General features: G+C 37.4%; 1 protein-coding gene across 1 annotated transcript in view; it reads right to left on the reverse strand.

The window, feature by feature from the left end:
• The window catches only part of LOC149833021 (F-box protein PP2-A15-like), a 29,177-nt gene extending 16,058 nt beyond the window's left edge, over nucleotides 1-13,119 (reverse strand). The window contains exon 1 of the mRNA XM_090014849.1: nucleotides 12,655-13,119. Within this exon, the coding sequence (XP_089870975.1) occupies nucleotides 12,655-12,963 (309 nt within the window). The 5' untranslated portion in view covers nucleotides 12,964-13,119. The remainder of the gene's footprint in view (nucleotides 1-12,654) is intronic.
• Nucleotides 13,120-14,694: the final 1,575 nt, after the last annotated feature.

Here is a 14,694-nt window from a genome sequence, read left to right on the forward strand (position 1 = left end):
TGACATGATAAAAGGAGGAGATGAAGTATTAGCTGTATTCAAGCCCGACAATTATGTTAAAACTTACAAACCTCCACACATTGAGAGGCAAAATGGCTATAATGAAAGCTATAGGAAAGTCATTTGTCATCATTGCCATGAACCAAAACATATCTGGCCTAATTGTCCCAACTTACATGAAGCCCCAAAGAACAAGGTTGCTTTCGTTGAAGAAGCTACACCAAGGAAGGAAGAACCAACCAAAGGAAATGATTTCTTTTTGCTTGCTTAATTATCGGAGGCACTTCAAATTCTACTCGAATCCCCATCTACATCGGGTGCCGCAATTGCCTCTTCTTCACCTCAAGGTATGTCTTCTTGGATCTTTGACTCGGGAGCTTCTTTTCATATGACATCTCTTGAGAATGGTTTATCCAACTTATGCACTAATTCAAAAACCTTTTAAGTTTCAACTGCCGATGGAACATCTTTACAAATTAAAAGTATTGGAACTTTAAACTCTTCTAAAAACTTTTTTTTGCCAAATGTAAGAGTTGTTTCACGACTAAATTTAAATCTTCTTTTTGTTTTTCAAATTTTCGATCATGGATGTGGAATCTTCTTCTCATCTAAGGGTTGTTCCGCGCAGGATCTCCAGTCCGGGAAGCTGATTGGACAAGGCCATAGGAAGGGAGATCTCTACTACATGAACTATTTAAATCTTTCTACCAACTCTTTTTGTAATTATGTCCAAGATAAAATATTGAAACTTGCATAAAAGACTTGGACATCCAAGTTTCTCTAAAATATACTTTTTTCTCTTTGGAAAAAAAAAATTTAATGAGAAAAATTTTGCTTTTAAGGATTATATCTTTGGAAAAATGAAATCTACTCCTTTATTCCAAATAGACCTTTTGTTTCTAAGAGACCTTTTGAATTAGTACATTCGGATGTTTGGAGACCTTCTCCCGTCATATCAAAAGGAGGATACTCATATTATGTAACCTTTATTGATGATTTCACTAGATATGTATGGATATACTTTCTTAATTTTAAATTTGATGTCTTTTCCTTTTTTAAAAAAAATTATATGATTGTTAAAAATCAATTTTCAAACATCTCTATCCTTAGATCCAATTCGGGTGGTGAATATTTATCAAATGAATTTCAAAGTTATTTAGAATAAAATGAAATTTATCATCAAAAATCATGTCATAGAACCCCCCAACAAAATGGATTAGCCGAAAATAAACATAGACACATGTTAAAAACCACTAGGACACTACTTATTTCTAAAGACATTCCAAAAAGTTTCTAGGCCAAGGCCACTCTCACATCAACCTATTTAATAAATAGAATGGTCTCATCGTTCTTACAAAACATATCCTCCTATGAAAAATTATTTGAAAGAACACCCGACTTCAATAGATAAAGGATCTTTGGTTGTAAGTGCTTTGTCTTTTTTTTATAAAAGAGATAAATTGTCTTCAAAAGCTATTAAATGTGTATTCTTGGGTTATGGAGAAAACCAAAAAGGATATAGATGTTTTGACCCTAAAAACAACAAACTATATGTTTCTAAAGATTTAACCTTTTTAGAAAATGAAAATGGTTTTGAAAAGACCAAAGACAATGATGAAGTTGAATATACTTTTTTATTTGATCTTTTATCTCAAGAAGAGTTAAACTCTTATGATAATTTCATGGATGACGGAGGGGATAATCCCCTAAATGTCAATGGAAATGATAATGAGAATGTTGAGATTAAGAGGTTTTAAGTTTAAGTTTTCTTAGATTAGAGGTTATCTGAAATTTTAATTTAATGAGGGACTTATATGTAATTTCTCGTTTTGGCATCTCTTTATTTAACATAGAGATTAGCCCTAATAACACTTTAACGAGTTCTCTTAATTTTGCAGTCGTCTCTCTCTCTCTCTCTCTCTCTCTCTCTCTCTCTCTCTCTCTCTAGGTGTCTGTGCATATCATCTACCTTCTACATGGTATCAAAGTCATTGATCTCGGGAGCGTGATCGATAGTGATTGATCTACACCAACGAAAAAAAAAATATTGGAATCAGGTGTGCAATTTTTTTTGTGTGTAAGATCTGATAACAGATTTGGGATCTGACCAACGTCATGACCCAGATCTGGCATCAGATCTAAGGGAGCAGATGTGGATGTGTGTCTTTGGTCTGGTAGCCATAACCATCGAGCCCCTGAGTTTTGAATTTTTTTTTGCCGTGACTTCCTGCTGTTTGGGAGCAGCGGCAATCTCATTTCCTGTGATGTTGCTTGTGATCAAGATATGACTGATTTTTTTTAATTGTGCCCTGAAGAATTGAAATTCTTGTTGGTTGTCGAGCTTTATATGTCTGGGAGCAGCAGCTGTCGTGATTTTTTTTTTGCGTCTGCATATTATCGTTGATCGTGATTCCCTGGATTTCAGTTGGTTGTTTTATTTCTGAATATGGATTTCAGCAGTCGTGATTCCCTGCTGTGTTGTGTTTTTTTTTAACATGCGTGCTGTGAAAGAAGCATGTTAGTATCAGTTGTCTTTCTGTCGTGGAAACAGCAGGCGTGATTCCCTGCTGTGTTGGAGAATATCCCTGTTTGTGGGTTGTTGTTCATTACTGTCGTGGGATTCTGTGTTGGGCAGCAGACATGATTCTCTGTTGTGTTGAAAAATATCCCTGTTTGTGGGCTGCTGTTCATTACTGTTGTGGCAGTCTGTGTTGGGTACAGCTGCTGGTGGTCATATTGGCTGATGCGTGATGGTAACACACGATATTCCCTGTGTTGCTTGAAGCTTGTCCAGATTTTATCTCTGGTGTGGAAATCTGTGTAATCGCGGACTTGCCTGACGCGTGATTATAAAACTTGTTGTTCAAGTGAGTGAATCTAATTTTTTTTTTGCAGCTGAAATAGTATTAAATCTTCAGTATGGCTGAAACTTCGAAATGTGATTCCAAAATTGAACATATTGGGGAGTATAAGGCTTTTGCCAATCCCTTCTCGTACGGCTCTTCTGTAAGGTTGAATGAAACTAACTATTCCAGGTGGTCCAAAACTTTTATGATGTCGGTATCTGGACATCGTAGAAAACATATTTTGTTGAAAGACGAACCCACTGAAAAAGTGAGAAAATATGTTACTTGAGATGAAGATAATGACATAGTTATGTCATGGATCATGAATAGTGTCGAACCCCATATTGCAGATGGTTTAATTTACTATAATACAACCAAACAGATGTGGGATAATCTTCGAGATACATACTCACAAGAGACTAATGTGAGTCGTATCCTGCAAGTCGAACAAGAGATATATAATTTACAGCAGGGAGATCAGACCTTGGCCCAGTACTATGCCTCCGTCAAAGTTGCATTTGAAAGACTCAATGCTCACAGGCCTCTTTGTTGCTCAAAGCAAAAGGATCATCAAGAACAGACTATGGTTGCTCGGTTTCTTACAGGTCTATCTTTAGAATTCTCTGTTGCAAAAGTCCAAATGTTGACTAGATCAGATGTATCTACTCTTATTGATGCATACAATCGTCTGAGTAGACTTGCGATCTCTCTTCCACAATCTCAGCATGTGACTCAGTCATCTGCTCTAGTTGTCTCATCTGGTTATGGGCGTGGAAATATTCAGAATATCAGAGGACGAGGTCGTGGCCGAGGTATAGGAGGCAGAGGAAAGCTTCAATGTACATTCTGTGGAAAATCTGGACATTTAGAAGATCGTTGTTGGGATAAACATGGTCGGCCAACCACTTCTTCATCAAAGTCATATGCTCCTAAAGCAAATGTAGCTACACTAGAGGCAACAAATGTACATGATAATATCTCTGCAAGTGACAGTATCACCCTCAGTCGAGCTGAATATGATGAGCTGATAGCTCTTCGCCCCTTGAGTTTCGCCCCTCCTGTAGCCGGTGTTGCCTACTCAACAGGGAATCATCTTCATCCGAATGACAGTAAGTGGATTATTGACTCTAGTGCATCCAGACACTTGTGTGAAAATTAGCTTGTTTTTTCAGATCTAAAGGATATTACTGTTCATCGAGAAGTCTCATTAACCGATGGGAGTTCCTCACCGGTTGTTGGTCAGGGAAATATTTCTATATCCTCCTCCTTACAGTTGAAAAATGTTCTTTATGCTCCCAACTTTCCTCAAAGTTTACTCTCTGTTAGTTGTCTTACAAAAGAATTAAACTGTAGAGTGATATTTGATCCGATGGGTTGTCATTTTCAGGATTTGCTGACGGGGAAGAAGATTGGTGGAGGCTATGAAGAAAATGGAGTCTACTACCTACATCATCCAGTGGGGACTGTTCATGCTGCAGTGGAACACTCATCCAGTCCTGTTCAGTGGCATCGACGTCTTGGTCATCCTTCATTGTCAAAGCTTCGTTCTGTCTTTCCTCAAATTCCTTCCACTACATCATTTCAGTGTGAAGCATGTCAGTTGGGCAAGCATCATCAAAGTTCGTTCCCTTCAAGTCAGAGTCAGTCTACTCATAAAGTCTTTGAACTTCTTCATGTAGATGTATGGGGTCCTAGTAAGATTCCTACTAGGACTCAGTGTCGATATTATCTTGTTATTGTTGATGACTTCTCTAAGTTGTCTTGGGTGTTTTTAATAAAAGAACGATCTGAAGTTCCAAGTATTATCAAATCCTTAATTCTTGAAATAAAAACTCAGTTTGAATCTATTGTCAAGATTGTTCGCACTGATAATGCTCTTGAGTTTAAATCAAAACTTTTGTTACAATTTTACCAAGATCATGGCATTCAACCCCAAACTTTCTGTGCCTATTCATCTCAACAAAATGGGGTGGCTGAGCTAAAACATCGGCACCTGCTTGATGTTGCCATGACCAATATGATTCAATCCAATGTTCCTGCGTTATATTGGGGTGATGCGATTACCACTGCTTGTTATCTGATCATCCGCATGCATTCATCTTCTGTGGGTGATCAAATTCCATTACATATCCTAAAACCTAATGACCCACTCTTCTCTTTCTCACCAAAAATATTTGGATGTGTTTGTTTTGTACACAAACTTGGTCCTGACGGTGATAAATTATTTGCTCAAGCTACAAAATGCATATTTATAGGTTATCCAAAAAATCAAAAGGGATATCGATGTTATGATCCTATTTCTCGCCGAGAGTATGTCAGTGCGGATGTATCTTTCTTGGAATCCACTCCATATTTCTCTAGTTCCGGTTCCCCGCTGCAGGTTGGTCCAGCTGACCCTTTTCCCTTACCTATACCTCCTTTTCCTATAGAATTTGTGCCCTTGGTACCGAACCAAACTTCATCCTCTTCACGATTTAATAACCCTCCATTGGTATATGTACGTAGAACTCCACTTCTGCTCGTGCCTCCATCCTCTTCTTCTCTTGAGGTAAGTACTACTGACAATAGTGATCTTCATGATGATGATAACAGGCGTATTGCTCTACGCAAGGGGACACGACAATGTACCTTATATCCCATATCTCTACCAAATATCTAAAGTCGGAGGACCAAGTTGCAGATATGTTTACAAAGCCTCTTGCTAGACCAAATTTCTCAAAATGTTGTGACAAGCTAAGCATGATTGATATCTATGCTCCAGCTTGAGGGGGAGTGTTGAGATTAAGAGGTTTTAAGTTTAAGTTTTCTTAGATTAGAGGTTATCTGAAATTTTAATTTAATGAGGGACTTATATGTAATTTCTCTTTTTGGCCTCTCTCTATTTAACATAGAGATTAGCCTTAATAACACTTTAATGAGTTCTCTTAATTTTGCAGCTCTCTCTCTCTCTCTCTCTCTCTCTCTCTCTCTCTAGGTGTCTATGCATATCATCTACCTTCTACAGAGAATATAGAAGAAATACATATAAATGATGATATTGTTGATAGATCTATGCAAACTTATACCCGGCATAATCAAAGAAAACCACTACATGCTTTAGAAAAATATTCTTAAAATTCAAACTTAGAGGAAACCTCTCTTAGGAGATCCAATCGGATTTCCAATCCACCAAGTAGATTTGTTTCCTATGACACATTAACACCAAAATATAGGTCATGTTTAATTGCATTACATTCATTTCATGAACTATCTCATTATAATGAAGCAAAAAATCTTCCTCAATGGGTTGAAACTATGAATTTAGAACTTAATGCTCTTGAAAAAGTTAAAACTTGGGAGATAACTTCATTACCTATAAGAAAGAAATCCATAGGATGCAGATGGGTTTTCAAAGTTAAAACCAAGAATGATGGGTCTTTAGAACATTACAAAGCTAAACTAGTGGCTAAGGGATACTCTCAAGAATATGGTATTGACTACAAAGAAACATTTGCTCCCGTTGCTAGGATGACTAGTGTTAAGACTCTAATAGCCATTGCATCTATTAAACAATAGCCTATTTATCAACTAGATGTGAAAAATGCTTTTTTAAATGGTGAATTAAATAAAGAAGTTTATATGGATCCTCCGCCGGGGGTTTGCATTGGAAAAGAAAAAATTCTTAAACTTAAAAAAGCCTTATATGGTCTAAAACAAGCTCCAAAAGCTTGGCATGATAAATTTAGAAATGTGATGACTCATCTGGGTTTTCATTCATATTATACTAACAGTGCTCTTTTTGTAAAAATTACAGGTTCTATGGTTGTTATTCTTCTACTCTATGTAGATGATATGATTATCACTGGAAGTGATAAGCAATGAATCAATGAGATTAAGAATGTTTTAAAAGAAAATTTTGATATATCTGATTTAGGTTTCTTAAGATACTGCTTGGGTATTGAAGTTGCGTACTCTCTTAGAGGGTACATTCTTTCTCAAATGAAACTTGTTGCTGACATTTATACTAAGTCTGGTATTTCAAACGATAAGAAGATATAAACCCCAGAAGTCATTAACGTCAAATTGAGGCTAGAAGATGTGACTCTTTTCGAAGATCCTACCCCTTACCGCCAATTTGTTGGGTCACTCATATACTTATCCATCACTCGGCCAGACATTGCTCATGCAGTTTATTCCGTCAGTCAGTTTCAACATGCTCCTACCACTATGCACATGAGCGTTGTCTTAATAATTATCAGATATATCAAGAATACTATAACCAAAGGGTTTTTTTCCTCATCCTCTTCATTTGATTTATATGCCTATACAGATGCTGATTGGAGTGAAAATCCCAATGATAGAGTCTCAACTACAGGTTTTTGAGTATTTTTAAGCGACTATGATTTCATGAACATGCAAGCAACAACACAAAGTATCTCTATCCTCAACTGAAGCCGAATATTGTGCAATGACCACTACAACCATGGAGCTTGTGTGGCTTCAAAGTCTTCTTAGTGATATGGGCATAGTCATCTCCACACCTTCGAAGATGTGCTACAACAACAAAACTGCAATTTACATCACAAGCAACCACACCTTCCATGAGCATACTAAACATATTGAGATGGACTGTCACTATGTTCGTGGTGAATATTTGAGAAAAACTATTACTTTGTCATATGTCACCTTAGAGTACCAGTTGACGGATTTCTTCACTAAAGCTTTTTCGGCTCCGCGTTTTATTTTTCTTCTTAACAAACTTTCGATTATTTCCCCGTAAAGTTTGAGGGAGGATGTTAAAATATATGTTCTTATATATATATATATATATATATATATATATATATATATATATATATACACACACAATAGGGGTATTTTTGTCATTTCACATAGTTGTTTCTAGAAACAACTATTTTACTAAGTTAGATTTGCGTTTTTAATTAAATGTATTTTTTGTTTTTTATTTTCTCTTTTTTAAATACATTGGGGCCCACCATAGAGTCGTTAGGGCCCCCAACGGTCATAAATATGATCGCTGGGGGCTCCCAACGACTCCATATGGGAGCCCCCAATGGTCTCTCACTCTTTCCTTTGATGTGTATAAATAGGGATGACCCCCCTTTATATTTCTCAAGTGTTCTCAAGCTCTCTTCGATAAAAATCTTATTCTTTACTTGTTTATGTTACCTTTTTAAAGGTTTTGTATTGTCCCATTGTGGACTTCTTATATTCCTCTTGTGCCATCGTGTTTGTCCATTATTGGACTTTGTTAATGCTTTTGCATTCTTGGGTTATATTTCCGCATACTTCATTACAAAAACAACTAATGTAATAAACACCTCACAAGAGGCACAAACACAAGCCAAAAATGGGCCCAATCACAAGGGCTACTAAATGGCCAACAAGAGAGAATACAATAAATATTTTTAATAATGTTTGAAATGCACATTAAAATACATTCATAAATCTCATAGAAGAGTTCAATGTAAATACCACAAGGATGAGTGCATAATTCTCATAATAAAAAGAAGTCATACATGAAGAAAACATGCTTAAAACTTTATGCACAAATAATAAAATCATTCATTAATGGTTGCAAACTTTAAGGCAATCACAAGTGCACAAAGATCATATGTCAATCAGACAAAATCATGTATACAAACTCAAATTTCCAAAAAATAAAAAGATACTCATGATCACTACGAAGCAACTACATGTAACCATAATACTTCTCAAATAAAGTATCTAGGTTTCACATAAGAGCATGTCAAAGAAAGTTCAAACACAAGTTAAGCAGGATCTCATAAGATCACCCACAAAACCATTATACAAAATTAAAATAAATATTTCAAATCATATTAAAATATTTAGTAAGATTAAAAAAAAACACCAATATGAGTTAAACAAAGTCTAAGATAAGGACAAAAACAAAATAAATTTTGAAAAAAAAGAAAACATATACAAAGAAATTCCAAAAAACTCAATCATGTGCTTATAATCAACCAAAAATAATAGAATATTTCAAAAAAAAATTGAAGGAACAACAATCAAACAATTCTTAATAAATTTCTTTAAGAAAATCCATAACCAAATGCTTTCTCATACAAAATGCATGAGAAAGGCAACGAAAACGAAAAATATACAAAGATTTTAAAATACTTACCGGATTAAGATTCTCTTATCTCCAAGCCATACCTCAATCAAATGATCTTGAATCCATCATTAAAAGCCAAAAACCAAGATGGTCATATCTTGGCTCTGATACCATGTAATGAAAGCAAGAGCAATACAAAAGGGCCACCAAGGGCATACAATGATCAAAAAGTAGTGCACAAGCACAAGTCCACAAAGGGACAATACACAAGCCAAACAATGGCAAATACAAAAGATCACAAAAGCCACCAATGGGCATATTAAGTCACCAGGATTCAAACACTAGATCTGACCGGTTTCGATAAAATGGTAATAACTAATATCTATAAATTAGGATATGATTTTTTTATCCATAAATTGGGTTCGGTTTAGGACAGATAGGGCTAACTAAGGTCATTTTTTGGGACTGACAGTTGTGTCGATACTTCCTAAGAAGAGGCAAAAATTTGGCCTGACTTTCGGAAGTTTGATCGAGGTCATCGAAGGTTGGATTATAACGATTCAAAAAACAATTTGAAAGTACGTGAATCGAAGAACCTGATGCCGATGTGATCTCCTTGGAATGATCGGAGGAGATATCTTGGGTGAAGATTGTCACAGTTGATGCAAATCACTCTTGGTTATGGCTGGATCTGTTGTGTACAACTGAGAAGGGCGTGGGCCTTTGTTGCCGAATGTCCTTTCGGTTGGTTGATCGGTGGGGCTCCAGGAATGGTGCTCTGATACCACCACTGTTAGAACCCGACTCCCACAGAGGACAGTTCTACGGATTTCGATGAGCTAAACGTGAGGCATGGCTTCAGAGAGAGGCACGCACCACGAGCAAGAAGGGAGTGAGTGTTGGGGGAGAGAGGAAGTCGTCTCTTCTGGTCGGCTACACAGGGAAGCGTGAGGTGGATGGGGGTCAACGACAAGAGAGGGAGAAAAGGTGTTCCCTCAGAGTCGATGAAGGGCGTGGAAGAGAGGCGAGGGAAAACACGTTCCCTAGAGAACAAGAACACGAATAAAGAATGAAGCTTAGAGAAATCTTTGAATAAACTTATTAAAATAAAATAAGCAAAGTACATTTGTTTATAGATTTACAAGAGGGCAAAAAGGTAAAAATACACAGTTTCCGCCCTAGAGAGAACTCTAGGAGGGCTGCTCACGGTTGGGTGGGTTTCTCTGGGAGTCCTGAGAGAAAAGGAAACTCCCTCGGAGCAGTCTCAGCTGGGCAGGTCTTGGCTGAAGCGGATCTCGCTGGTCAGACCTGGTGCAGAAAAGGGTTTGTAACATATATATACATATTCTCTATTCATAGTTGGGCTAGGTCAAAGTCAACCCAGGATAAGGCATGATGATGATGACATAGAATATATATACACATTATATATATATATATATATATATATATATATATATATATATATATATATCATGTGAATAATGTTCAAGCAATACTCCACTTGTCACATATCCAAATAGTAGAAGTGAACTAGAAAACAAATTAAGTTCTAAGCTAAGGTTTTGTGATGATCTAATCTTCTTGAATGACAGAAACATGAAAAAAAAGGATTATTTGTTCTATTTTCTCTTCTCCAGCCTAAAAACAGGACAACATCTTTGTTTGATCTTTTATTAGTATATGTATCTTCCTTCCTTGATTGAGCTGAATAAATTGATAATCCAAATTGCACCTTGGACGTGATGAAGAGATTGTTTCCAATTAGTAATTGAGCTTCCTTTACCTGATAAGAAATTTGAAATAAGGATCCTTCTATTGGAAATTAGATCCTACTCTGTCTCCCCCTTTACGCAAAAGGTGGAGAAATAAATAAATCAATTGATAGGATCCCAGGGCGATACATGACTGATGGGGCTTAAACCTGCAACTTCCGCCTTGACACTTTGGTGCTCTAACTGATTGAATTACAATCCCTATACCTATTTGCACGAATGACTCTATGATTTCCCATCATTAGTACATAGACTACCATAAGCATATCTTGAGTTGGTATGGAAATGGGATTCCCAAGGGCTAGATATAAGAGATTTGTATGAGAAAACATAAGTAAATGAGCTTCTATTTGAGCTTCCAAAGATTAAAATGCATGAACAGCCATTTGATCTACATCGAAGTCTGCATTTAATCCTTAACAAACTAATGGATGATTGTAAACCAATATGTCATTCCTTCACTAAAATAGGTTAGGATGTTTGTCTGCCTAATCTATCCAAAGTAGGTGACATATATAAATAGAGAGAGAGAGAGAACTTGGAGAGATTATCTAGACTCTAGTTTGTGATTGCTCTAGAATGTTCTTAAAAATACATATGAACCAGCCAGATTTTTTCAGCACATTGACCATGAAATAGACCAGCTAGCAGTTCTTTGAATTAGGTGATAGATGTAAACAACACATCATTCAAACTTCAGCAGTAAGAGAATGTCCTACATGCTGGTACTGGAACTCATCAAAGAGAGGTCAAATGCGAACTGCATTGCTCCTTTTTGTGAAACCAATATCTATCAAAGAGATACTCATATGGAGAGAGATCTAAGTATGAATCAATCTAGACTGTCCTCTATCTGGATAGATGTGTCCCTATGAGTAATTTCACTAATCATTTCTTAGTTGTCTTGGCTAGATAGAGATGGATCATCTTAAAAAGGCATGAAGGATACTGAGAGACAGAAACGAGGGCTGAATCCATCGCACAAAACATAAACACTAGCATAAATACAAGTGGGCATATCTGACAATTTGAAAGACAGGTTTGATCAACCCAACATGATCAGTAATTCTCCAACTAAGTATCCAAAGAGCTTTCTGGCTTTAGCTATTTTGTCTTTCTTCTTCAACTTGAAACTATAAGCAAAACCTATATTAGAAGTTCGCAAATCAATTTAGTTCTTTAGCGTGTTCTTAACTTCTAAACGTTTATTGGCACATTATTGCTGACAAACTGCAAAATTGGAAAGTCTGCAGAATCCTCACATAGTTCATGCAGAATTATTTGATCAGGCGTAGATTTGTAGATGCTTAAACATGCAGCCACCAACATCAACATCTGGTACCCACTCAATCTGCCACTAGCCTACAAGTGCCATACAAGGAGTGAAAAGCACGCCATGGTTGTCAGTAGATTGAATTTGGACCATCGCCCAAATACATCACAAATCTTGCTAGGTTCAGGGTCATGATTCACCTAATTCTTTATGGAGCAGCACGAGGTTGATATAGGGTTAAGCAGCCCACTAGAAAAGTTAAGTGTTGCATTACAACCATTAACCAAGTATGCCAATAATCTTGCTGGGTTCAGTAACTTGTCTTCCCATCCTCACCTCCTCCACATCCTAGTGTGTTTTTTTCTCGATTCACCCAATTCTGAACGGTAACAGCATGAGATCAATGTAGGATTGAGCAGCAAACCACAAAAAAACTACGCCGAACCCCAATTCCGAGCCGATATTCCACTAGGTTCAGTTTCACGAACAACCCAAATTCCTTTATGAAACGGCACCAAGACCAATCTATGATTCAAAATGACTGTTTCACAATAAAAATGCCTCCAAATTCATCACAATCTCGTCAAGATCCACTGATACCCCAGACAGAACAAAAAAAAACTGAACTCCGAACGACGACGACAACGAGGCATGTGGGCAGGCGATAGAGAGGATGAATCAGACCTTGGTGCCCACATCGAAGGAGTTGGGGCGGCTGAGGATGGCGAAGGTGTCCTTCTTGCTGAGGGAGTCGAGGGGTTCCGGGAAGAGCTTGGCGAGGAGGTACCTGTAGTTGGAGGGGAGCTTCGACTCCCAGACGAAGTCGGCGGAGGCGGCGCTGCGGAAGGATCGGTTGAGGCGGGCGAGCTTGCAGATCTCGGGGGGGCTGAGGTACATGAACACGGCCGCGATGCAGCTCTCGGGGATGTCCCTCAGCCCGGACTTCAGTGGCGCTCCGCTGCCGTCCGTCAGGCTCGACAGGTTCGCCCCCATTAACCAATCCCCACCCACCAAGCCGACGACGCACCCAGAAGAGAGAGGACGAAGAAGAAGAACCACCAAAACCAATTCCTCTTCCTCTTCCTCTTCCTCTTCCTCTTCCTCTTCCCTGCTAGGAAATCTCACTCTTTCTCTAGAGAGGCGGACTTTTCCTGCAGAATAATGTGGGTAAATTTGTGAGAAAGAAAGGGAAGTTGTAGACAGAGACTGTAGTTTTCTCTCTTCCCTATTTCACATGGAATTCTATGCCCTTTTGCTGGTGAGGCTTTTACACAATCACTTTTCCTTGGCGTGGACCGGTTGTTGGGGAAATCGGCCATCAAAGAAACAAAAGAAAAAAAAAAACACTGGTTCTTCTTTTTACGTATGGTAATGAATTGGTTTAATAGCTTGATGGGTATACATGCATACATGACTCGTCTTACTTTAAAAAAATTTATATTAACGCTAGTAACATTTAACTGATTGAAATGAATAAAACATTAATCGCATTTTTTAAATAAATTGTTATTTTTTGAAATTAAAAAAGTTTATTTTATTTTTCAAAATCAAATTATTAAAAGATATTCTTTCATATAATAATGAAAAAACCTCCTCAAAGGGATGTAAACCCGAATGCAAACTGATGACTAAGGGTGGGCAATCGGCCGGCAGTCCGATGGGCCAAGCCGACCCGGACCGCCATGGGCCGTGTTTGGGCCATGATTTTAGGCTCGAGCCTGGCCCACGGGCTACCAGACCGGCTCTATAGGTTTGAGTTATTTATTAAATTTTTTAATAATATAAAATTTTAAAAAATTAACTGTTACTAATAATTATTATTATTTACTTAATTAGTTGCATGAAAACTTGCTATTTGTTAATTATTATTATTTACCTAATTAGTTACATTAATTGATAATTAGTTGCAGCTATTCTCATAAACACTTAGTTTCAGTCAAGCATTTGTGCATTTTAAGATTGGGTCAACAGCTTCAAATTGGCCCGTTGGGTTCTCTCCAAACCCGAGTATGTTAATAACTGGGCAAAACCTGACCCGTTAGTAAATGGTTCAAGCAGTTGACCGTGTCAGCCCAGTCCATTAGCAGGCCAGGCCAGGCAGGCCCGATGCCCACCCCTACTGTTGAGAATAACTGCCGCAAAAAGATATCTTGATGTTCCAAAATTATATCTAATATTTTATTTTTCTCTAAAGTAAAATACTCACTTTATCCCAAGCAGTAACCATGCATTTTAATAATTACTTTTAAGAGCATTTTGGTTATTTTAATTAGTTTAATATTGTTAACATTAATATAAAAGGTTTAACATCATGTAGGTCTTAAACAGAATCAACTCCTACACCCTACTAAAGAAACATAGAAAACATGCCTTACGTTAGATACTTTTCATGATTAAACATCTTTTTAGAACGGCAAAACATTAATGTCACATGCAAGGTTGTTAAATGCGATGAGGCGAAGCGAGACGTTGAGCCTGTTATGAAGCGAGCCTCGAGGCGTTGAAGCGTAAGCTTCATGATCAAAATAAAAATTCTATATGAACAAATAGTTGCACACCTCCATTGATGAACGTAAGCATAAACATCATCTCTGGGCGATAGAAACAAATAAAATCAGTCTGAATCGGCCAATTTAGATCGAATCGGCCCTCGCCGATTTGAAACAGAACCGGATCCGATCCGAACCAGGTTCGATCCGAACCTTCACACGGTAAACAAACCTT

The sequence above is a fragment of the Nuphar pumila genome, chromosome 7, assembly GCF_984573655.1.
Source record: "Nuphar pumila chromosome 7, dmNupPumi1.hap1.1, whole genome shotgun sequence".
In the NCBI taxonomy this organism is placed as follows: Eukaryota; Viridiplantae; Streptophyta; class Magnoliopsida; order Nymphaeales; family Nymphaeaceae; genus Nuphar; species Nuphar pumila.